This window comes from Nerophis lumbriciformis, linkage group LG36 (assembly GCF_033978685.3).
Source record: "Nerophis lumbriciformis linkage group LG36, RoL_Nlum_v2.1, whole genome shotgun sequence".
NCBI lineage: Eukaryota > Metazoa > Chordata > Actinopteri > Syngnathiformes > Syngnathidae > Nerophis > Nerophis lumbriciformis.
Genome location: NC_084583.2, coordinates 23112866 through 23137500, shown reverse-complemented (window position 1 = coordinate 23137500; position 24635 = coordinate 23112866). Strand labels below are relative to the sequence as shown.

Genomic DNA, 24635 nt, shown 5'->3' with positions numbered 1-24635 from the left:
GCATCTCTAATTGTTACCGGGAGGGCATTCCATAGTACTGGAGCCCGAATAGAAAACGCTCTATAGCCCGCAGACTTTTTTTGGGCTCTGGGAATCACTAATAAGCCGGAGTTCTTTGAACGCAGATTTCTTGCCGGGACATATGGTACAATACAATCGACAAGATAGGACGGAGCTAGACCGTGTAGTATTTTATACGTAAGTAGTAAAACCTTAAAGTCACATCTTAAGTGCACAGGAAGCCAGTGCAGGTGAGCCAGTATAGGTATATATATATGTATGTATATATGTATATAAAGGTATATACAGTATAGCAAAATATGATCAAACTTTCTTGTTCTTGTCAAAAGTCTAGCAGCCGCATTTTGTACCAACTGTAGTCTTTTAATGCTAGACATAGGGAGACCCGAAAATAATACGTTACAGTAGTCGAGACGAGACGTAACGAACGCATGAATAATGATCTCAGCGTCGCTAGTGGATAAAATAGAACGGATTTTAGCGATATTACGGAGATGAAAGAAGGCCGTTTTAGTAACACTCTTAATGTGTGACTCAAAGGAGAGAGTTGGGTGGAAGATAATACCCAGATTCTTTACTGAGTCGCCTTGTGTAATTGTTTGGTTGTCAAATGTTAAGGTGGTATTATTAAATAAATGTCGGTGTTTAGCAGGACCGATAATCAGCATTTCCGTTTTCTTGGCGTTGAGTTGCAAGAAGTTAGCGGACATCCATTGTTTGACCTCATTATGATATAAATGAGGTCAAATGTTGAGGTGACTTTTAAAATCACGGACAGTGTCTCGTAGTTTAAAGGGGAACATTATCACAATTTCAGAAGGGTTAAAACCATTAAAAATCAGTTCCCAGTGGCTTATTTTATTTTTCGAAGTTTTTTTCAAAATTTTACCCATCACGCAATATCCCTAAAAAAAAGCTTCAAAGTGCCTGATTTTAACCATCTGTCATGTCTGTGTAATCATGTTTTGTTTTAAGTCATGTTTTGTTTAGTTATAGGACTCTTTAGTTTCTGTCTTTTTCACTCCCTTGTCTTGTTTCCATGATTACCCCATTAGTTTCACCTGTTCCACGTTTGGACTCATTGTGCACTCTTGATTGTCACCATAGCAACCCATTAGTTTTCACCTGTCACGTCACGCACCTGTTTCACGTCTTGAGTCACGCACCTGTTTTCGTTAATCATGTCTGTAGTATTTAAGTTCAGTGTTTTTCAGTTTGTCTTTCTGACGACAACCCCGCATTTATGCCCCCTGTCACACTCTGTCCACCTCTGCGTACTTCATGTCCATGCCAAGTAAGTTTGTTTATTATTGCCACAGTTAGTGTTTTTTTTGTTGTTCATAGTTTTTTGCCCCCGTGCAAGTCTTTTGTTTTCGTTAGTCAAGTTTGTACATCCGCCTTGAGCGCGCCTTTTGTTCCTTTGACGGACATCTACACTTCCCGCTGCCTCAACAGAGCCAGTGCCATCATCAAGGACAGCACCCACCCTGGCTCTGACCTGTTCCACCTGCTGCCCTCTGGGAAGCGCTACAGGTGCATTAAAACCAAAACAAACAGGCTAAAGAACAGCTTCTTCCCCAGGGCCATAACCATCCTGAACGGACTGCCCCATTGTCCCTCATAACTGCCTTCTCTTCGGTGCAATAACCCATTCCACCAACCACCCTGTTTTTTTTGGGTTTTTTTTCATGTATATATTCATTTCACACCATATTCATTGCACTTCTACATTTTTTATATTTTTATATATTGCACATTGTTTTTCTAGCATGCACACATCGCACTGTATGGAATGGCCTCAATCTCGTTACCTTGCGTAATGACAATAAAGCTGATTCTGATTCTGATTCTGATTATTAAATATGTATTCACCTACAAGTCATATCCAGTCCAATTCACTTGCACCTCGGGAGAACAAAGCAAGCCATAGTCCAAGTCATGACAGGTGAAAACTAATGGGTTGCTATGGTGACAATCAAGAGTGCACAATGAGTCCAAACGTGGAACAGGTGAAACTAATGGGGTAATCATGGAAACAAGACAAGGGAGTGAAAAGACAGAAACTAAAGAGTCCTATAACTAAACAAAACATGACTTAAAACAAAACATGATTACACAGACATGACACCATCGTTATATACACCCGTCCATTTTCCTGTGACGTCACACAGTGATGCCAACACAAACAAACATGGCGGATAGAACAGCAAGCTATAGCGACATTAGCTCGGATTCAGACTCGGTTTTCAGCGGCTTAAGCGATTCAACAGATTACGCATGTATTGAAACGGATGGTTGTAGTGTGGAGGCAGGTAGCGAAAACCAAATTGAAGAAGAAACTGAAGCTATTGAGCCATATCGGTTTGAACCGTATGCAAGCGAAACCGACGAAAACGACACGACAGCCAGCGACACGGGAGAAAGCGAGGACGAATTCGGCGATCGCCTTCTAACCAACGATTGGTATGTGTTTGTTTGGCATTAAAGGAAACTAACAACTATGAACTAGGTTTACAGCATATGAAATACATTTGGCAACAACATGCACTTTGAGAGTGCAGACAGCCCATTTCAGGCGCGCTAAGAACATATATTTTTTCACGATTTCAGCACTCAGGTTAACCATACCTAAATAGACACAAAATACTGCATTACACAAGACTACCCGAATGTACCGTATTTTCCGCACTATTAGCCGCACCTAAAAACCACAAATTTACTCAAAAGCTGACAGTGCGGCTTATAACCCGGTGCGCTTTATATATGGATTAATATTAAGATTCATTTTCATAAAGTTTCGGTCTCGCAACTACGGTAAACAGCCGCCATCTTTTTTCCCCGTAGAAGAGGAAGTGCTTCTTCTTCTACGCAAGCAACCGCCAAGGTAAGCACCCGCCCCCATAGAACAGGAAGCGCTTCTTCTTCTACTGTAAGCAACCACCCGCCCGCGTAGAAGAAGAAAAAGCGCGCGGATATTACCGTACGTTTCATTTCCTTTGTGTGTTTACATCTGTAAAGACCACAAAATGGCTCCTACTAAGCGACAGGGATCCGGTTCATGAAAAGACGCAATCTCTCCATCCGCACACGGACTACTATTTCACAGCAACTGCCTAAAGACTTTCAAGAAAAGCTGGCTACTTTCCGTGCATATTGTAAAAACAAGATAGCTGAAAAAAAGATCCGGCCAGAGAACAATATCAACATGGACGAGGTTCCACTGACTTTTGATATTCCTGTGAACCGCACTGTGGATACAACGGGAGCACGTACGGTGAATATTCGCACCACAGGGAATGAGAAGTCATCCTTCACTGTGGTTCTAGCTTGCCATGCTAATGGCCAGAAACTTCCACCCATGGTGATATTCAAAAGGAAGACCTTGCCAAAAGAGACCTTTCCAGCCGGCGTCATCATAAAAGCTAACTCGAAGGGATGGATGGATGAAGAAAAGATGAGCGAGTGGTTAAGGTAAGTTTAAGTTTACGCGAAGAGGCCGGGTGGCTTTTTTCACGCAGCTCTGTCCATGTTGATATACGACTCCATGCGCGCCCACATCACGCTGGTTTTAATATATTATTAAAGTTTGACTGACCTATCTGACTGTTTTTTTGACATTCCTTTAGCGCAGTTAGATGCGGCTTACAACACGGGGCGGCTTATAGGTGGACAAAGTTTTGAAATATGCCGTTCATTGAAGGCGCGGCTTATAACCCAGGGCGCCTTATGGTGCGGAAAATACGGTACTCGAATGATTGAAAAAAATAAAAGTTTGTAAGCTAAATTATTGGTAAACACAGTTTATGTATAACAATTTACGTAAAACCGCGAGAAATGAATAAAGTTTTCATCAATTCATATATTCTGTAGACATACCCTCATCCGCTCTCTTTTCCTGAAAGCTGATCTGTCCAGTTTTGGAGTTGATGTCAGCATCTGCTTTGAGTGTCGCAGGATATCCACACATTCTTGCCATCTCTGTCGCAGCATAGCTTTCGTCGGTAAAGTGTGCGGAACAAACGACCGACCATTTCGTCGGCTTTCCCCACAGCCTCGTATTTTGAACAAATTTCGTCCAATTTCTTGCCACTTTGGCATCTTTGGGCCACTGGTGCAACTTGAATCCGTCCCTGTTCGTGTTGTTACACCCTCCGACAACACACTGACGAAAGTGAGAAAATGGCGAATAATAGAAAGGCGTTTAATTCGCCAAAATTCACCCATTTCGAGTTTGGAAATCGGTTAAAAAAATATATGGTCTTTTTTCTGCAACATCAAGGTATATATTGACGCTTACATAGGTCTGGTGATAATGTTCCCCTTTAAAGATCTGAGCATAATTGAATAACCATTACAAGAACCTAGTACTATGAGGTGATGAAATATTTCTTCAGTAGTACCACACAGGGGACTGCAGACATGCGTTAAATTTGCAGTGTTTCGTCATTCTTGTGTTTTGTATCGCAATTCAAATATTGCTGCTTCACCACATTGCAGATTTTTTGGGGTGTATTTACAATTTGTCTAAAGCATGTTCTACAGTTTTTCTGGTCCTAAATTAAGCATTTTCAAGCAATACTACAGTAGTATATACAAACCCTGTTTCCATATGAGTTGGGAAATTGTGTTAGATGTAAATATAAACGGAATACAATGATTTGCAAATCCTTTTCAACCCATATTCAAATGAATGCACTACAAAGACAACATATTTGATGTTCAAACTGATAAACATTTTTTTTTTGCAAATAATAATTAACTTAGAATTTCATGGCTGCAACACATGCCAAAGTAGTTGGGAAAGGGCATGTTCACCACTGTGTTACATCACCTTTTCTTTTAATAACACTCAGTAAACGTTTGGGAACTGAGGAGACACATTTTTTAAACTTCTCAGGTGGAATTCTTTCCCATTCTTGCTTGATGTACAGCTTAAGTTGTTCAACAGTCCGGGGGTCTCCGTTGTGCTATTTTAGGCTTCATAATGCACCAATGGGAGACAGGTCTGGACTACAGGCAGGCCAGTCTAGTACCCGCACTCTTTTACTATAAAGCCACGTTGATGTAACACGTGGCTTTGCATTGTCATGCTGAAATAAGCAGGGGCGTCCATGGTAACGTTGCTTGGATGGCAACATATGTTGCTCCAAAACCTGTATGTGCCTTTCAGCATTAATGGTGCCTTCACAGATGTGTAAGTTACCCATGTCTTGGGCACTAATACACCCCCATACCATCACACATGCTGGCTTTTCACCTTTGCGCCTATAACAATCCTGATGGTTCTTTTCCTCTTTGGTCCGGAGGACACGACGTCCACAGTTTCCAAAAACAATATGAAATGTGGACTCGTTAGACCACAGAACACTTTTCCACTTTGCATCAATCCATCTTGGATGAGCTCAGGCCCAGCGAAGCCGACGGCGTTTCTGGGTGTTGTTGATAAACGGTTTTCGCCTTGCATAGGAGAGTTTTAACTTGCACTTACAGATGTAGCGACCAACTGTAGTTACTGACAGTGGGTTTCTGAAGTGTTCCAGAGCCCATGTGGTGATATCCTTTACACACTGATGTCGCTTGTTGATGCAGTACAGCCTGAGGGATCGAAGGTCACGGGCTTAGCTGCTTACGTGCAGTGATTTCTCCAGATTCTCTGAACCCTTTGATGATATTACGGACCGAAGATGTTGAAATCCCTAAATTCCTTGCAATAGCTGGTTGAGAAAGGTTTTTCTTAAACTGTTCAACAATTTGCTCACGCATTTGTTGACAAAGTGGTGACCCTCGCCCCATCCTTGTTTGTGAATGACTGAGCATTTCATGGAATCTACTTTTATACCCAATCATGGCACCCACCTGTTCCCAATTAGCCTGCACACCTGTGGGATGTTCCAAATAAGTGTTTGATGAGCATTCCTCAACTTTATCAGTATTTATTGCCACCTTTCCCAACTTCTTTGTCACGTGTTGCTGGCATCAAATTCTAAAGTTAATGATTATTTGCAAAAAAAAAAAAAAAAGTTTATCAGTTTGAACATCAAATATGTTGTCTTTGTAGCATATTCAACTGAATATGGGTTGAAAAGGATTTGCAAATCATTGTATTCCGTTTATATTTACATCTAACACAATTTCCCAACTCATATGGAAACGGGGTTTGTAGTTCTGAATGAATTATTCATACAGTATTGTCACGATATTTTAAATAATTCCTCAGTGCAAAAAGTCAGGCCCATGACGGACGGCTTGTTATCGAGAACCTGAGAGCCTTGACTTTAACCGGATCAAACACAACTGAGATTAACCACAAAAAAGCACCAACGTAGATACATTGCGAGTGTAGTATTTGGAAGCTATTACAACTGCAGGGCACAGCAAAGCTACAGGTTAACATAAAGACTTAAGATCAATAGTGTCACAGCAATCCTGCAATCTAATTGGTGGATGCTCGACGTTTTACACGATAGCAGTTGGGAATGGCAAAATGCAACGATTGGAACAGGTTAGGAAAATACTATAAATCCTGTCTCTTTATTTATTTGAACAGTCATGTAGCTGCAAACTGATAAGCCACAAAATAAATCCAGATTTTTAGAAATAAGCCCAGCATTACACTGTTCATCATGTGACCGCAGGAATCTGGGATGTCCAAACTTTTTCCACCAGGGGGGTCAACCTTTTGTCTATTAAACCTGCTAAAATTCATTCAAAATAGGTGAAACTCAACAAAGCATTTTTGTAACAGAGTACAGAGCAAGTAGTTCCATCAGTGCTGTCAAACGAGTCAAATGTTTATTCAATAGATCATTTATATTTAATGTATAGTAATCAGTGTTTCATTTTGCATTAACAAGGAGACTCAAAAATAAGTAATGGTAAAGGTGTGAAATAAACACATTTTTAATAAAAAACTGTATGTTGCAGTCTGTTGTTTTAAAAACAAACATGTATTAATTCATGTGGATCTTATCCTTTTGAGGATCAAAAGGAGTTGCCAGAGATGCATACTTGCCAACCCTCACGGATTTTCCGGGAGACTCCGGAAATTCAGCGCTTCTCCCGAAAACCTCCCGGGACAAATTTTCTCCCGAAAATCTCCCGAAATTCAGGCGGACGTGAGTGATGTGTCGACAGCCTGTTTTCACGTCCGCTTTCCCACAATATAAACAGCGTGCCTGCCCAATCACGTTATAACTGTAGAATGGTCGAGAGCGAGTTCTTGGTTTCTTATGTGGGTTTATTGTTAGGCAGTTTCATTAACGTCCTCCCAGCGCGGTAACAACACACAACAACAGCAGTCACGTTTTCGTCTACCGTAAAGCAGTTTGTGTGGCGCATTATGAAGCCTAAAATACCACAACGGAGACCCCCGGACTGTTGAACAACTTAAGCTGTACATCAAGCAAGAATGGGAAAGAATTCCACCTGAGAAGCTTCAAAAATGTGTCTCCTCAGTTCCCAAACGTTTACTGAGTGTTGTTAAAAGGAAAGGCCATGTAACACAGTGGTGAACATGCCCTTTCCCAACTACTTTGGCACGTGTTGCAGCCATGAAATTCTAAGTTAATTGTTATTTGCAAAAAAAATGAATAAAGTTTATGAGTTTGAACATCAAATATGGAAATCTTTTATTTATAGATCTTTATCGATATGGAATAACCTGCCTCGAATTCTCACCGGCATTGAAAGTAAACAGGTTTTTAAAAAGAGAGTAATATTTTATCTGAGTCTTTAAATTAGTCTGCTTGTTGATGATTTGTTTGGTTTTATATTGTGTAGTTATATTTATATGGTAATTATTATTCTGTGACTGTAAATTGTTTGCTTGTTTTCTTATTGATGCTTTTATTATTATTTTTTTTTCTTCTGTATTGTGTAGTTATAATTATATGCTTTTACTTGTAATTGTGGACCCCAGGAAGACAAGTTGGTTGTTGAGGCAACCAGCTAATGGGGATACTTAATAGAAATAAAAAACATAAAAAATCTAATATCTTGTCTTTGTAGTACATTCAATTGAATATGGGTTGAAAATGATTTGCAAATCATTGTATTCCGTTTATATTTACATCTAACACAATTTCCCAACTCATATGGAAACGGGGTTTGTAAATAAATGGTCATGATGGACCTCTTAAAGGGGAACATTATCACAATTTCAGAATGGTTAAAACCAATAAAAATCAGTTCCCAGTGGCTTATTATATTTTTCAAAGTTTTTTTCAAAATGTTACCCATCACGCAATATCCCTAAAAAAAAAAAAAGCTTCAAAGTGCCTGATTTTAACCATCGTTATATACACCCGTCCATTTTCCTGTGACGTCACATAGTGATGCCAACACAAACAAACATAGCGCATAGAACAGCAAGCTATAGCGACATTAGCTCGGATTCAGACTCGGATTTCAGCGGCTTAAGCGATTCAACAGATTACGCATGTATTGAAACGGATGGTTGTAGTGTGGAGGCAGGTAGCGAAAACCAAATTGAAGAAGAAACTGAAGCTATTGAGCCATATCGGTTTGAACCGTATGCAAGCGAAACCGACAAAAACGACACGACAGCCAGCGACACGGGAGAAAGCGAGGACGAATTCGGCGATCGCCTTCTAACCAACGATTGGTATGTGTTTGTTTGGCATTAAAGGAAACTAACAACTATGAACTAGGTTTACAGCATATGAAATACATTTGGCAACAACATGCACTTTGAGAGTGCAGACAGCCCAATTTTCATCAATTAATATATTCTGTAGACATACCCTCATGTCAGCAGGCGAGGGAAGCTAGGGTCGATATTCTTCTCTTGATCATCTTCGGTGGCATAAGGGACGGGGTGAGCCAAGACATCCAGGGGGTTTAGCTCGCTCGTCTGCGGGAACAAACTGCCGCCATTGCTTGCCGTGCTACCGAGGTCCTTTGTCCCTGAATTGCTCACACACTCCGGCAGACTCAATAGGGGTCTGGCGGCAGATTTCTTTGACTTTATCGTTGGAAATGCTTCGGCTTTGAGTGTCGCAGGATATCCACACATTCTTGCCATCTCTGTCGTAGCATAGCTTTCGTCGGTAAAGTGTGCGGAACAAACGTCCAATTTCTTGCCACTTTCGCATCTTTGGGCCACTGGTGCAACTTGAATCCGTCCCTGTTGGTGTTGTTACACCCTCCGACAACACACCGACGAGGCATGATGTCTCCAAGGTACGGAAAACAGTCGAAAAAACGGAAAATAACAGAGCTGATTTGACTCAGTGGCCTAGTGGTTAGAGTGTCCGTCCTGAGATCGGTAGGTTGGGAGTTCAAACCCCGGCCGAGTCATACCAAAGACTATAAAAATGGGACCCATTACCTCCCTGCTTGGCACTCAGCATCAAGGGTTGGAATTGGGGGTTAAATCACCAAAATGATTCCCGGGCGCAGCCACCGCTGCTGCCCACTGCTCCCCTCACCTCCCAGGGGGTGATCAAGGGTGATGGGTCAAATGCAGAGAATAATTTCGCCACACCTAGTGTGTGTGTGACAATCATTGGTACTTTAACTTTAACTTTTAACTCGGTGTTTGAGAAAATGGCGGATTGCTTCCCGATGCGACGTCACGTTGTGACGTCATCGCTCCGAGAGCGAATAATAGAAAGGCGTTTAATTCGCCAAAATTCACCCATTTAGAGTTTCGGAAATCGGTTAAAAAAATATATGGTCTTTTTTCTGCAACATCAAGGTATATATTGACGCTTACATAGGTCTGGTGATAATGTTCCCCTTTAAGAAGTGTGTCTGTACTCATGTTGACATGTTTAAACCCCCTTCACTCAGGCTGAAGGGAAAGAAATGCCACAAGAAGCCGAACATTACACCAACGTAGGCAGGCCCGGCCCTAACCAATCTGGCGCCCTAGGCAAGATTTTAGGTGGCGCCCCCCCACATCGGCAGTGAAGTGTATATACTCACAAGAACCCGAATAGCTTTGTCTTTGACCTTTTTTTTTTACTTACAACTATACCTAATATATAAAGGGGTGGAAAAGTGACTATTACCTGCAGGGCAAACATTAGCTAACCAGAAGGCAATAACAATGTAAACAAAAAACACCTGCTTAAAAGATCTAATACAAACATTTATATGCACGTACAACACTTAGAACTTTTAGCATATCAGTATGTGGAATTAAATGATGGAATGGATTAAGTAAAGAATTTAAAAATTGTACTGATATGATCCAGTTTAAGAGGTTGTTCAAAATAATAGTGCTTACAGAGTACAAAGAAGAAGAATTATGAGAAATACTTTCAACCTTATTGAAAATAAGATATTCTTCATCTCAGTATGTTAATAATGACTGAATTAATTAATTGATTACATATTACAAAACTGTTGTATACTAATTCATAGATGTTATTTTGTTATATAAAAAGGTCAGTAAATGATTCTACAGTATATATTTGTAAACGCTTTGAAGTGGGAAAGGGGTAGGATTAAATAAGCTTTGCTTCTTCCTACTCCTTTTCGGGGCATGATGTAAAATGAAATGATATGAAATTGTGTGATGTATTATGATGTAAGTGTGTTCATGTTCCAAATAAACTAAAGAAAGAAAGAAATGTCCCTGAGGAATGTAAGGTGGGAGTAGTGTAATTACCGTATTTTCCGCACTATTAGCCGCACCTAAAAACCACAAATTTACTCAAAAGCTGACAGTGCGGCTTATAACCCGGTGCGCTTTATATATGGATTAATATTAAGATTCATTTTCATAAAGTTTCGGTCTCGCAACTACGGTAAACAGCCGCCATCTTTTTTCCCCGTAGAAGAGGAAGTGCTTCTTCTTCTACGCAAGCAACCGCCAAGGTAAGCACCCGCCCCCATAGAACAGGAAGCGCTTCTTCTTCTACTGTAAGCAACCACCCGCCCGCGTAGAAGAAGAAGAAGCGCGTGGATATTACGTTTCATTTCCTTTGTGTGTTTACATCTGTAAAGACCACAAAATGGCTCCTACTAAGCGACAGGGATCCGGTTCATGAAAAGACGCAATCTCTCCATCCGCACACGGACTACTATTTCACAGCAACTGCCTAAAGACTTTCAAGAAAAGCTGGCTACTTTCCGTGCATATTGTAAAAACAAGATAGCTGAAAAAAAGATCCGGCCAGAGAACATTATCAACATGGACGAGGTTCCACTGACTTTTGATATTCCTGTGAACCGCACTGTGGATACAACGGGAGCACGTACGGTGAATATTCGCACCACAGGGAATGAGAAGTCATCCTTCACTGTGGTTCTAGCTTGCCATGCTAATGGCCAGAAACTTCCACCCATGGTGATATTCAAAAGGAAGACCTTGCCAAAAGAGACCTTTCCAGCCGGCGTCATCATAAAAGCTAACTCGAAGGGATGGATGGATGAAGAAAAGATGAGCGAGTGGTTAAGGGAAGTTTACGCGAAGAGGCCGGGTGGCTTTTTTCACGCAGCTCCGTCCATGTTGATATACGACTCCATGCGCGCCCACATCACGCTGGTTTTTAATATATTATTAAAGTTTGACTGACCTATCTGACTGTTTTTTTGACATTCCTTTAGCGCAGTTAGATGCGGCTTATAACACGGGGCGGCTTATAGGTGGACAAAGTTTTGAAATATGCCGTTCATTGAAGGCGCGGCTTATAACCCAGGGCGCCTTATGGTGCGGAAAATACGGTACCTAACATTACATTATTATTTTCCATAACAATTTAGCCCCCTCCACAATATTAACCCGACGTTAAAACAGAACTAGCTATTTATTGATTAGCAATTGCCGAATCATGTAGCATTAGCTTAATGCTAAAAAGCCAGGTTACTATCACATTCTGTGACAGACAAATAATTTTATGTAGGCTAACGTTACCTACCTGCTACCTCTGTCTTTTTCTCGTTTCTCCTCCTCTTCTTTTCTCTTTTTTCTTCCCTGGGCACCTGACAGTTTTGGCATCTTGTGTTGATTTTTTGATGTGGTGACGTCCAAAAAGAGTCATGATACGGGAAGGGAGGGGGCGCACCGTGCGGGGGGAGGAGGGGGGTTTGGGCATAATGTTGTAACAAATAATATTTCTATTAAATAGGCTTTACTTTGCATTTTAATTAACGTGGGCTTATTTTTTGTATTTAGAAATAATAGTACCAACTTTTTTTTTTTTTCTCCAACATTTGTGGCACTGGTGTGGTGCCCCCTGATGGACGGCGCCCTTAGCATTTGCCTATACGGCCTATGCCACGGGCCGGCCCTGAACGTAGGTGAGAAGTGTAGATAAGCGCCTCCTCACCTTGTTTTTGCAGCTCATGTTAATCACCAGGTCTTCGTCTTCCAGCAGCCTGCAGGCATAGCCGATGTTGACAGCTGTCTCCGGCTTGTCTCCAGTCAGCACCCACACCTTGATTCCCGCCTCCCGCAGTGCCACGATGGTGTCTGGAACGTTGTCCTGTAGACGGTCCTCGATGCCCGTCGCCCCTGCAGGAATCAATCAATCAATCAATCAATCTTTATTTATATAGCCCTAAATCACAAGTGTCTCAAAGGGCTGCACAAGCCACAACGACATCCTCGGTACAAAGCCCACATACGGGCAAGGAAAAACTCACCCCAGTGGGACGTCGATGTGAATGACTATGAGAAACCTTGGAGAGGACCGCATATGTGGGTAACCCCCCCCCTCTAGGGGAGACCGAAAGCAATGGATGTCGAGTGGGTCTGACATAATATTGTGAGAGTCCAGTCCATAGTGGATCTAACATAATAGTGAGAGTCCAGTCCATAGTGGATCTAACATAATAGTAAGAGTCCAGTCCATAGTGGGGCCAGCAGGAATCCATCCCGAGCGGAGACGGGTCAGCAGCGCAGAGATGTTCCCTGCCGATGCACAGGCGAGCGGTCCACCCCGGGTCCCGACTCTGGACAGCCAGCACTTCATCCATGGCCACCGGACCTGTGCCCCCCCCCCCCCCCCCCCCCCCTCAAGGAAAAGGGGAGCAGAGGAGAAAAGAAAAGAAACGGCAGATCAACTGGTCTAACAGGGGGGCTATTTAAAGGCTAGAGTATACAAATGAGTTTTAAGATGGGACTTAAATGCTTCTACTGAGGTAGCATCTCTAATTGTTACCGGGAGGGCATTCCATAGTACTGGAGCCCCAATAGAAAACGCTCTATAGCCCGCAGACTTTTTTTGGGCTCTGGGAATCACTAATAAGCCGGAGTTCTTTGAACGCAGATTTCTTGCCGGGACATATGGTACAATGCAATCGACAAGATAGGACGGAGCTAGACCGTGTAGTATTTTATACGTAAGTAGTAAAACCTTAAAGTCACATCTTAAGTGCACAGGAAGCCAGTGCAGGTGAGCCAGTATAGGTATATATATATATGTATATAAAGGTATATACAGTATAGGCGTAATATGATCAAACTTTCTTGTTCTTGTCAAAAGTCTAGCAGCCGCATTTTGTACCAACTGTAATCTTTTAATGCTAGACATAGGGAGACCCGAAAATAATACGTTACAGTAGTCGAGACGAGACGTAACGAACGCATGAATAATGATCTCAGCGTCGCTAGTGGATAAAATAGAACGCATTTTAGCGATATTACGGAGATGAAAGAAGGCCGTTTTAGTAACACTCTTAATGTGTGATTCAAAGGAGAGAGTTGGGTCGAAAATAATACCCAGATTCTTTACTGATTCGCCTTGTGTAATTGTTTGGCTGTCAAATGTTAAGGTGGTATTATTAAATAAATGTCGGTGTTTAGCAGGACCGATAATCAGCATTTCCGTTTTCTTGGCGTTGAGTTGCAAGAAGTTAGCGGACATCCATTGTTTAATTTCATTAAGACACGCCTCCAGCTGACTACAATCCGGCGTGTTGGTCAGCTTTAGGGGCATGTAGAGTTGGGTGTCATCAGCATAACAATGAAAGCTAACACCGTATTTGCGTATGATGTCGCCTAGCGGCAGCATGTCAATACTAAAGAGTGCAGGGCCAAGAACCGAACCCTGAGGAACTCCGCACGTTACCTTAACATAGTCCGAGGTCACATTATTATGGGAGACGCATTGCATCCTGTCAGTAAGATAAGAGTTAAACCACGACAAAGCTAAGTCTGACATACCAATACGTGTTTTGATACGCTCTAATAAAATATTATGATCGACGGTATCGAAAGCAGCGCTAAGATCAAGAAGCAGCAACATAGATGACGCATCAGAAAGAAGGAAGACACGTGATTTACAGACAAGAGTTCATCACAAATGTATGTTTTTGTTACCCAGCAGGGTGAGGTTTGTCTCCAGCTGCACAGCGGTGTCCGTAATGAGCTGCTCTCTGCCGTCGATGGCGGCCTTAGCTCTCAGTCTGCTCACGCGCCAGTCTTCGTAGTCTTTGGCGCTCACGACCTGCAGCACATGCAAGACCACAAGAAGCTGTTGTCGTTGCAGGACACAAACATAGCAGTGATTGATCATCTTCGTGAGTGTGCACCTTTTTCGTGAAGCAAAGCGTACGCAGGCCCTCTTTGCCGTAACAGTCAAGGTGATATTGGGTATCTGCAACAATATCCCTCTGATTTCCACTCAGATGCTCTGGAAATATTGTGACACAAGTAAATATCCTCAGGTTTTCATTTAGAATATGAAGTCATGGGCATTGAGAAAGTGTCTTCACCAGCATAAGGTGCACCAAGAAGCTCCATGATGGCGTAGTCTGCACCTTTGGAGTAGAGCACAAACTCCTTGGTGACGGGGTGTCGCACAAGAACAGACATTCTCTTCCTGTTGTAGTCAAAGGACAACGTGTCGAGGACCTCGAAAACCAGGTTCTGGCCAGACGGCAGCCTCACAGTCACACTGTCGGGGGTGCGGCTCAGCAGAGTGAAGCCATACGCTTTGGCGGCATACACCAAAGCTGCCTCGTCTGGACTTTCTGCCTCGTAGCACACCGTGCTGGGCTGCTCACCCCCACGTGATGGGACAACTCCCGAATCGTCCACTTTTGGGGAGGGGTTAAAGCCATCTTCCTCTTTAAAAGAGTTGTCCGAGAAGGTTCGGTCCCTTTCGGCTTTCGAGGCAAACATGTTGCGAACTGAACCCGCTCTCTTCAAAAGGTTGGAGAAGTTGTCCAGTGGATTCGACGACTGGACGGGACTTGTATACTCATGTGTCTGGAAGAATAGAAAACAAAGAAAGGTTCATGTTATCCCAACCACACAAATTCTACATGTGGCTATGACCCTGCCACTTTGTTTTGTATCTTCATCATACACACCCCGTTTCCATATGAGTTGGGAAATTGTGTTAGATGTAAATATAAACGGAATACAATGATTTGCGAATAATTTCCAACCCATATTCAGTTGAATATGCTACAAAGACAACATATTTGATGTTCAAACTGATAAAAACATTTTTTTTGCAAATAATCATTAGCTTTAGAATTTGATGAACAGTATCCTGAAACAGATTGACCTTTTACCAACTTTGTTTTGTGCAAAAAAAATATATTACCAACTATCTTTAGCTTAGTGATCATCATCTGTCGGTGTTTCAGTAGGTTTCACCGAAGAGAGCATTTTTTTTCAGATTTTATTCGCAAAGCATGGAAAATAAGACAAAGGCATATACAGTGGAACCTCGATTTACGAAGCTCTCATTGTACAAACATTTCCCTTCATGAACTACAGACTAAATAAAACATGTGTTGTAGTGCAAATCTTGTCTAAGTGTAAGAACGTTTCATCTGCCCGTTGTGTGCCTGCAGCACAGCCATTGTGGGTGGGCTGATCGATCGCCGCTACTCAATCAGTCAGCACAGCAGTGCTGCTTTTTAAGTGTTTTTCTTAGCCTTTCAAAAACATTTTTCCTAGTTTTGCTTGCTCAATATGAGCGCAAGGAAAGGAATGGACAAGTGATGTGGGGTTTGAAACATTTAGGAAGCATCGACAGCGTTGTCGACACTGCCCCCCCCCCCCCCCCCCCCCCCTTCCGCTGCACACCCGAGAAGATTAACCAACAAGGTAAAGTGGATTTGATTTGAATTTTTCCTAATCTTTGTAGGCTGTTAAAGTTAAAGACTTTTGTGATTTCAAACCACAGACCTAGGGACAAAGGGTCCCATTCAGCAATAAGTTCCTAACTTTTCCTCTTATCTTTCTTCCTAAGTGATGTCCTAAGAGGAGTCCATTCAAATTCATGATGTGTTCTTAAACGGCCAAATTGTTCCCACCTGGTGTTCTTAAGTTGCTGAATGCCAAATGGTTAGCGCGTGCGGGTCTATCATAATTTGCATACAAACACGCCCTTATTTCCACAATATGCATATGTAAACACCCTTAATTCCGCAATTTGCATAGGTAAAGGCCCTTAATTCCCCGTGTAAGGGCACAATTCCGGCGGAAAAGCCGAACATCAAACACACGGAGAAAACACAAACAGATTTCAGAAGAAATACATAATGTCAAAACGTAAATTTAAGAAAGGAGGGACTGCTGAGGTAGCCTAAAGCGTTCAAATAAATATTCGTCACTTCGGGCAAATAGGTCTACATGGTCGTGAAATATGCGCTCCCTCCCCAGGGCACGATCTGCGGCATCTTGCAGTAGCAGCAAAAGCATTGCCATTGTGTGAGTTGAGTTGCAACAGGGTGTGAGAGGCCTGTTGGTCTTTTAAAGAGTCACCAATCACTAAATCAACGCCCTGGTAATTGATGATTTTGTGTGTTTGTGTGTGTGTGTGTGTGTGTGTGTATTTTGAAATGTCTATATATTGCTCATTTTGCTGTATGTTTATCTGTCTGTCTTAATAATAGTAATAATAATTAAAGCTGCAAGCAGCGATGGACGGGACCGACTTTGACGGCACATAAAATCCAAACCAGAGCAGTAATTAAAACTCTTTGGTCAACTTTTAATCTGAAGGGTTCAATCTCTTTCCTGTGCTTGTTTGAAGCCGTCACGACAAACGCGCTCATAAGAGATAATGTTTGAAAAAAGGTGACCGTTTTTTTACAAAACTTTTGTTTTGAAGGCGTGTAAGTGGGATAAAACAAACAACATGTTTACTTGACCCACTTCCTGGGAAACTTATCAAGGAGCTTTTTGTATTATTAGGTCCATCAGTGCTAAATATTATAAACTAGGGACGGCGTGGCGCAGTGGGAGAATGGCCGTGCGCGACCCGAGGGTCCCTGGTTCAATCCCCACCTAGTACCAACCTCGTCATGTCCGTTGTGTCCTGAGCAAGACACTTCACCCTTGCTCCTGATGGGTGCTGGTTAGCGCCTTGCATGGCAGCTCCCTCCATCAGTGTGTGAATGTGTGTGTGAATGGGTAAATGTGGAAGTAGTGTCAAAGCGCTTTGAGTACCTTGAAGGTAGAAAAGCGCTATACAAGTACAACCCATACAACCCAAACTTATCACTTTCCTATGGCACTGTTCCCCTAGCATTCAAGAAAGCGGTTATTCATCCTCTGCTCAAAAGACCTAACCTTGATCCTGACCTCATGGTAAACTACTGACCGGTGTCCCACCTTCCCTTTATTTCGAAAATCCTCGAAAAAATTGTCGCACAGCAGCTAAATGAACACTTAGTGTCTAACAATCTCTGTGAACCTTTTCAATCCGGTTTCAGGGCAAATCACTCTACGCGCAAAAATGACTAATGATCTACTGCTAACGATGGATTCTGATGCGTCATCTATGTTGCTGCTTCTTGATCTTAGCGCTGCTTTCCATACCGTCGATCATAATATTTTATTAGAGCGTATCAAAACACGTATTGGTATGTCAGACTTAGCCTTGTCGTGGTTTAACTCTTATCTTACTGACAGGATGCAATGCGTCTCCCATAACAATGTGACCTCGGACTATGTTAAGGTAACGTGCGGAGTTCCTCAGGGTTCGGTTCTTGGCCCTGCACTCTTTAGTATTTACATGCTGCCGCTAGGCGACATCATACGCAAATACGGTGTTAGTTTTCATTGTTATGCTGATGACAGCCAACTCTACATGCCCCTAAAGCTGACCAACACGCCGGATTGTAGTCAGCTGGAGGCGTGTCTTAATGAAATTAAACAATGGATGTCCGCTAACTTCTTGCAACTCAACGCCAAGAAAACGGAAATGCTGATTATCGGTCCTGCTAAACACCGACATTTATTTAATAATACCACCTTAACATTTGACAACCAAACAATTACACAAGGCGACTCAGTAAAGAATCTGGGTATTATCTTCCACCCAACTCTCTCCTTTGAGTCACACATTAAGAGTGTTACTAAAACGGCCTTCTTTCATCTCCGTAATATCGCTAAAATTCGTTCTATTTTATCCACTAGCGACGCTGAGATCATTATTCACGCGTTCGTTACGTCTCGTCTCGACTACTGTAACGTATTATTTTCGGGTCTCCCTATGTCTAGCATTAAAAAATTACAGTTGGTACAAAATGCGTCTGCTAGACTTTTCACAAGAACAAGAAAGTTTGATCATATTACGCCTATACTGTATATACCTTTATATACATATATACCTACACATATACCTATACTGGCTCACCTGCACTGGCTTCCTGTGCACTTAAGATGTGACTTTAAGGTTTTACTACTTACGTACAAAATACTACACGGTCTAGCTCCATCCTATCTTGCCGATTGTATTGTACCATATGTCCCGGCAAGAAATCTGCGATCAAAGAACTCCGGCAAATTAGTGATTCCCTGAACCCAAAAAAAGTCTGCGGGCTATAGAGCGTTTTCTATTGGGGCTCCAGTACTATGGAATGCCCTCCCGGTAACAATTAGAGATGCTACCTCAGTAGAAGCATTTAAGTCCCATCATAAAACTCATTTGTATACTCTAGCCTTTAAATAGACCCCCTTTTTAGACCAGTTGATCTGCCGTTTCTTTTCCTTTCTCCTCTGCTCCCCTCTCTCCCTTGTGGAGGGGGGAGGGGGGGGCACAGGTCCGGTGGCCATGGATGAAGTGCTGGCTGTCCAGAGTCGAGACCCGGGGTGGACCGCTCGCCTGTGCATCGGCAGGGAACATCTCTGCGCTGCTGACCCGTCTCCGCTCGGGATGGTTTCCTGCTGGCCCCACTATGGACTGGACTCTTACTATTATGTTGGATCCACTATGGACTGGACTCTTACTATTATGTTGGATCCACTATGGACTGGACTCTTATTACAAACCCCGTTTCCATATGAGTTGGGAAATTGTGTTAGATGTAAATATAAACGGAATACAATGATTTGCAAATCATTTTTAACCCATATTCAATTGAATGCACTACAAAGACAAGATATTTGATGTTCAAACTCATAAACTTTATTTTTTTTTTGCAAATAATAATTAACTTAGAATTTCATGGCTGCAACACGTGCCAAAGTAGTTGGGAAAGGGCATGTTCACCACTGTGTTACATGGGCTTTCCTTTTAACAACACTCAGTAAACGTTTGGGAACTGAGGAGACACATTTTTGAAGCTTCTCAGGTGGAATTCTTTCCCATTCTTGCTTGATGTACAGCTTAAGTTGTTCAACAGTCCGGGGGTCTCCGTTGTGGTATTTTAGGCTTCATAATGCGCCACACATTTTCAATGGGAGACAGGTCTGGACTACAGGCAGGCCAGTCTAGTACCCGCACTCTTTTACTATGAAGCCACGTTGATGTAACACGTGGCTTGGCATTGTCTTGCTGAAATAAGCAGGGGCGTCCATGATAACGTTGCTTGGATGGCAACATATGTTGCTCCAAAAGCTGTATGTACCTTTCAGCATTAATGGTGCCTTCACAGATGTGTAAGTTACCCATGTCTTGGGCACTAATACACCCCCATACCATCACAGATGCTGGCTTTTCAACTTTGCGCCTATAACAATCCGGATGGTTCTTTTCCTCTTTGGTCCGGAGGACACGACGTCCACAGTTTCCAAAAACAATTTGAAATGTGGACTCGTCAGACCACAGAACACTTTTCCACTTTGTATCAGTCCATCTTAGATGAGCTCAGGCCCAGCGAAGCCAACGGTGTTTCTGGGTGTTGTTGATAAACGGTTTTCTCCTTGCATAGGAGTGTTTTAACTTGCACTTACAGATGTAGCGACCAACTGTAATTACTGACAGTGGGTTTCTGAAGTGTTCCTGAGCCCATGTGGTGATATCCTTTACACACTGATGTCGCTTGTTAATGCAGTACAGCCTGAGGGATGGAAGGTCACGGGCTTAGCTGCTTACGTGCAGTGATTTTTCCAGATTCTCTGAACCCTTTGATGATATTACGGACCGTAGATGGTGAAATCCCTAAATTCCTTGCAATAGCTGGTTGAGAAAGGTTTTTCTTTTTCTTCCTATTTATTGCCACCTTTCCCAACTTCTTTGTCACGTGTTGCTGGCATCAAATTCCAAAGTTAATGATTATTTGCAAAAAAAAAAACGTTTATCAGTTTGAACATCAAATATGTTGTCTTTGTAGCATATTCAACTGAATATGGGTTGAAAATGATTTGCAAATCATTGTATTCCGTTTATATTTACATCTAACACAATTTCCCAACTCATATGGAAACAGGGTTTGTATTATGTTGGATCCACTATGGACTGGACTCTCACAATATTATGTCAGACCCACTCGAAATCCATTGCATTCGGTCTCCCCTAGAGGAGGGGGGGGTTACCCACATATGAGGTCCTCTCCTCTCACTGGGGTGAGTTTTTCCTTGCCCTTATGTGGGCTCTGTACCGAGGATGTCGTTGTGGCTTGTGCAGCCCTTTGAGACACTTGTGATTTAGGGCTATATAAATAAACATTGATTGATTGATTCAATGTAAGGTTCAAGTGTACAAACTTTTACTAAAATATGGATTTTTGACGAGGCTGGAACTCATTATTTATGTTTACATCTGTTTCTTATTGAGAAATTTGCCTCAATATATGAACTTTTGTATTGATGACCATTGTTCAAGAACCCATTAAGCTCGTAAATCCACTGTATTAGTAAGTCCATAGGAGCCAAAAAGTCCATTTCTATCACAAAAACGAATTCCTCAATCATCTTTTTGCTGTCCTCCATCTTTACTTCCCATCCACAGTGACAGTAAACAGAACACTCACCCTCCGTCTCCGACCTGTTGCCATGGAAACCACCACAGTGTTGCAAATGGCGAGAGCCAGAAAAAAGTCCAGGTATGGATCTATCTTCTGGCTGCTGCTGCTTCTCTCTGCGATGCTGACCCGCCGAAGCAGCTTCCTGTCTGGAATCACCTCAGTTTCCTGTGAGAGTGAATTGAATCTGTTCATTAACTTTAATAAAAGAAATATATTTATACATGGTTTGCTTCCTTTTGTTTAGGATTGGAAGAATCTGTTATTTGACAAAATAATAGTCCAAAGAAAAGGTGATGTTTGCACATACCGTATTTTCCGCACTATAAGGCGCACCTAAAAACCACAAATTTTCTCAAAAGCTGACAGTGCGCCTTATAACCCGGTGCGCTTTATATATGGATTAATATTAAGATTCATTTTCATAAAGTTTCGGTCTCGTAACTACGGTAAACAGCCGCCATCTTTTTTCCCGGTAGAACAGGAAGCGCTTCTTCTTCTACGCAAGCAACCGCCAAGGTAAGCACCCACCCCCATAGAACAGGAAGCGCTTCTTCTTCTACTGTAAGCAACCACCCGCCCGCGTAGAAGAAGAAAAAGAGCGCGGATATTAGGTACGTTTCATTTCCTTTGTGTGTTTACATCTGTAAAGACCACAAAATGGCTCCTACTAAGCGACAGGGATCCGGTTCATGAAAAGACGCAATCTCTCCATCCGCACACGGATTACTATTTCACAGCAACTGATATTCCTGTGAACCGCACTGTGGATACAACGGGAGCACGTACGGTGAATATTCGCACCACAGGGAATGAGAAGTCATCCTTCACTGTGGTTCTAGCTTGCCATGCTAATGGCCAGAAACTTCCACCCATGGTGATATTCAAAAGGAAGACCTTGCCAAAAGAGACCTTTCCAGCCGGCGTCATCATAAAAGCTAACTCGAAGGGATGGATGAAGAAAAGATGAGCGAGTGGTTAAGGTAAGTTTAAGTTTACGCGAAGAGGCCGGGTGGCTTTTTTCACGCAGCTTTGTCCATGTTGATATACGACTCCATGCGCGCCCACATCACGCTGGTTTTAATATATTATTAAAGTTTGACTGACCTATTTGACTGTTTTTTTGACATTCCTTTAGCGCAGTTAGATGCGGCTTACAACACGGGGCGGCTTATAGGTGGACAAAGTTTTGAAATATGCCGTTCATTGAAGGCGCGGCTTATAACCCAGGGCGCCTTATGGTGCGGAAAATACGGTACAAATCATCATCTTAGAGATATACAGGTGGTTTAAACTTTAAAGGGGAACATTATCACCAGACCTATGTAAGCGTCAATACATACCTTGATGTTGCAGAAAAAAGACCATATATTTTTTTAACCAATTTCCGAACTCTAAATGGGTGAATTTTGGCGAATTAAACGCCTTTCTATTATTCGCTCTCGGAGCAATCGGGAAGCAATCCGCCATTTTCTCAAACACCGAGTCAAATCAGCTCTGTTATTTTCCGTTTTTTCGACTGTTTTCCGTACCTTGGAGACATCATGCCTCGTCGGTGTGTTGTCGGAGGGTGTAACAACACGAACAGGGACGGATTCAAGTTGCACCAGTGGCCCAAAGATGCCAAAGTGGCAAGAAATTGGACGTTTGTTCCGCACACTTTACCGACGAAAGCTATGCTACGACAGAGATGGCAAGAATGTGTGGATATCCTGCGACACTCAAAGCAGATGCATTTCCAACCATAAAGTCAAAGAAATCTGCCGCCAGACCCCCATTGAATCTGCCAGAGTGTGTGAGCAATTCAGGGACAAAGGACCTCGGTAGCACGGCAAGCAATGGCGGCAGTTTGTTCCCACAGATGAGCGAGCTAAACCCCCCTGGATGTCTTGGCTCACACCGTCAAGAGAAGAATATCGACCCTAGCTTCCCTGGCCTGCTGACATCAACTCCAAAACTGGACAGATCAGCTTTCAGGAAAAGAGCGCAGATGAGGGTATGTCTACAGAATATATTAATTGATGAAAATTGAGCTGTCTGCACTCTCAAAGTGCATGTTGTTGCCAAATGTATTTCATATGCTGTAAACCAGGGGTGCTCATTACGTCGATCGCGAGCTACCGGTCGATCTCGGAGGGTGTGTCAGTCGATCACCAGCCAGGCATTAAAAAAATAGTCCTAAAAATGAGCGATCATAAATCTTCACTATGACGTCACTTTCGTCACTTGATTGACATTCACGGCACCCGAGGGTCTTCTGAGATGACGCTGGCCGCTGCCAGCTCATTAAAATTACCGACTGGAAGGCGAGAAACACTTTATTTCAACAGACTCTGGCGCCGTACCTGTCGTCAAAACTCCAAAGACCGACTGCACAGTTGCACAGTTGCGCTAACAAAATAAGAGTCTCAGAACGCTGGCGTACGGAGTTTGCCGACAATGTATTTCTTGTAAAGTGTATACAAAGGAGTACGGAAGCTGGACAAATAAGATGCCAAAAACCAACCACTTTCATGTGGTATTGGACAGAAAGGAGGACTTTTTTTCTCCTCCATTCGAAAATGCGGACGTTATCAGCACCACTGTCTGATTCCAATCAATGCAAGTCATCAGAATCAGGTAATACACCAACTTATATTCTTGTCTTCATGAAAGAAAGGAATCTATATGTGTTAAACATGCTTGTATTATCTTTAAACACTTTTAACTTATTACCAATATTAACTATATGTGTTAAACATGCTTGTATTATCTTTAAACACCTTTAATGTGACGACGTGGTCGCATCGTGATGCGGGTGTGTTCTCCCAGGGATGCAGACGGCTTCGGACACAGCTTGCAGGTAGGAATATGATTTATTTAACATATAAATCATACGATGAATAAACAAACGACATACACGTAGCACAAAAGGCAAAACAAAAGGGCTAGCGTGGGAGCTAGTAAACCAAAATAGCCTAGCGTGAAAACTAGCAGCTAAGGAACATGAAATAAACGTCGTCATCAGTTGTGTGGGAACAAACTAGGAAGCCAGACCGAGTGAGGCCAGGGCAAAGACTAAATAGCCCTCTGATTAGTGCCCGGGCAACAGGTGCGCGTCCCGAACACTAACCAGAGGCAGGTGAATGTAATCGGTTGACATGGCAACTGAAAACAAACAAAATTAAGGTGCTGAAAACACGTGACTCAAACATAAACAAACTATGATCCGGGCAGCGGATCGTAACATTTAACTTATTAACAATATTAACTATATGTGTTAAACATGCTTGTATTATCTTTAAACACCTTTAACTTGTTAACAATATTAACTATATGTGTTAAACATGCTTGTATTATCATTAAACACCTTTAACTTGTTAACAATATTAACTATATGTGTTAAACATGCTTGTATTATCTTTAAACACCTTTAACTTGTTAACAATATTAACTATATGTTAAACATGCTTGTATTATCTTTAAACACCTTTAAGTTGTTAACAATATTA

General features: G+C 42.2%; 1 protein-coding gene across 2 annotated transcripts in view; it reads right to left on the bottom strand.

The window, feature by feature from the left end:
- Nucleotides 1-24635, bottom strand: part of atp10b (ATPase phospholipid transporting 10B) — a 105914-nt gene that overhangs the window by 46318 nt on the left and 34961 nt on the right. For both annotated transcript variants that reach the window (XR_012049356.1, XM_061930097.2), the window contains exons 9-13: nucleotides 21154-21312; nucleotides 14710-15205; nucleotides 14527-14627; nucleotides 14315-14441; nucleotides 12321-12505 (exon numbers count right to left, since the gene is read on the bottom strand). Coding sequence is in view for 1 of the 2 variants with exons in the window: in XM_061930097.2 (XP_061786081.2) it covers nucleotides 12321-12505; nucleotides 14315-14441; nucleotides 14527-14627; nucleotides 14710-15205; nucleotides 21154-21312 (1068 nt within the window). In the remaining variant the exon portion in view is untranslated. The remainder of the gene's footprint in view (nucleotides 1-12320; nucleotides 12506-14314; nucleotides 14442-14526; nucleotides 14628-14709; nucleotides 15206-21153; nucleotides 21313-24635) is intronic.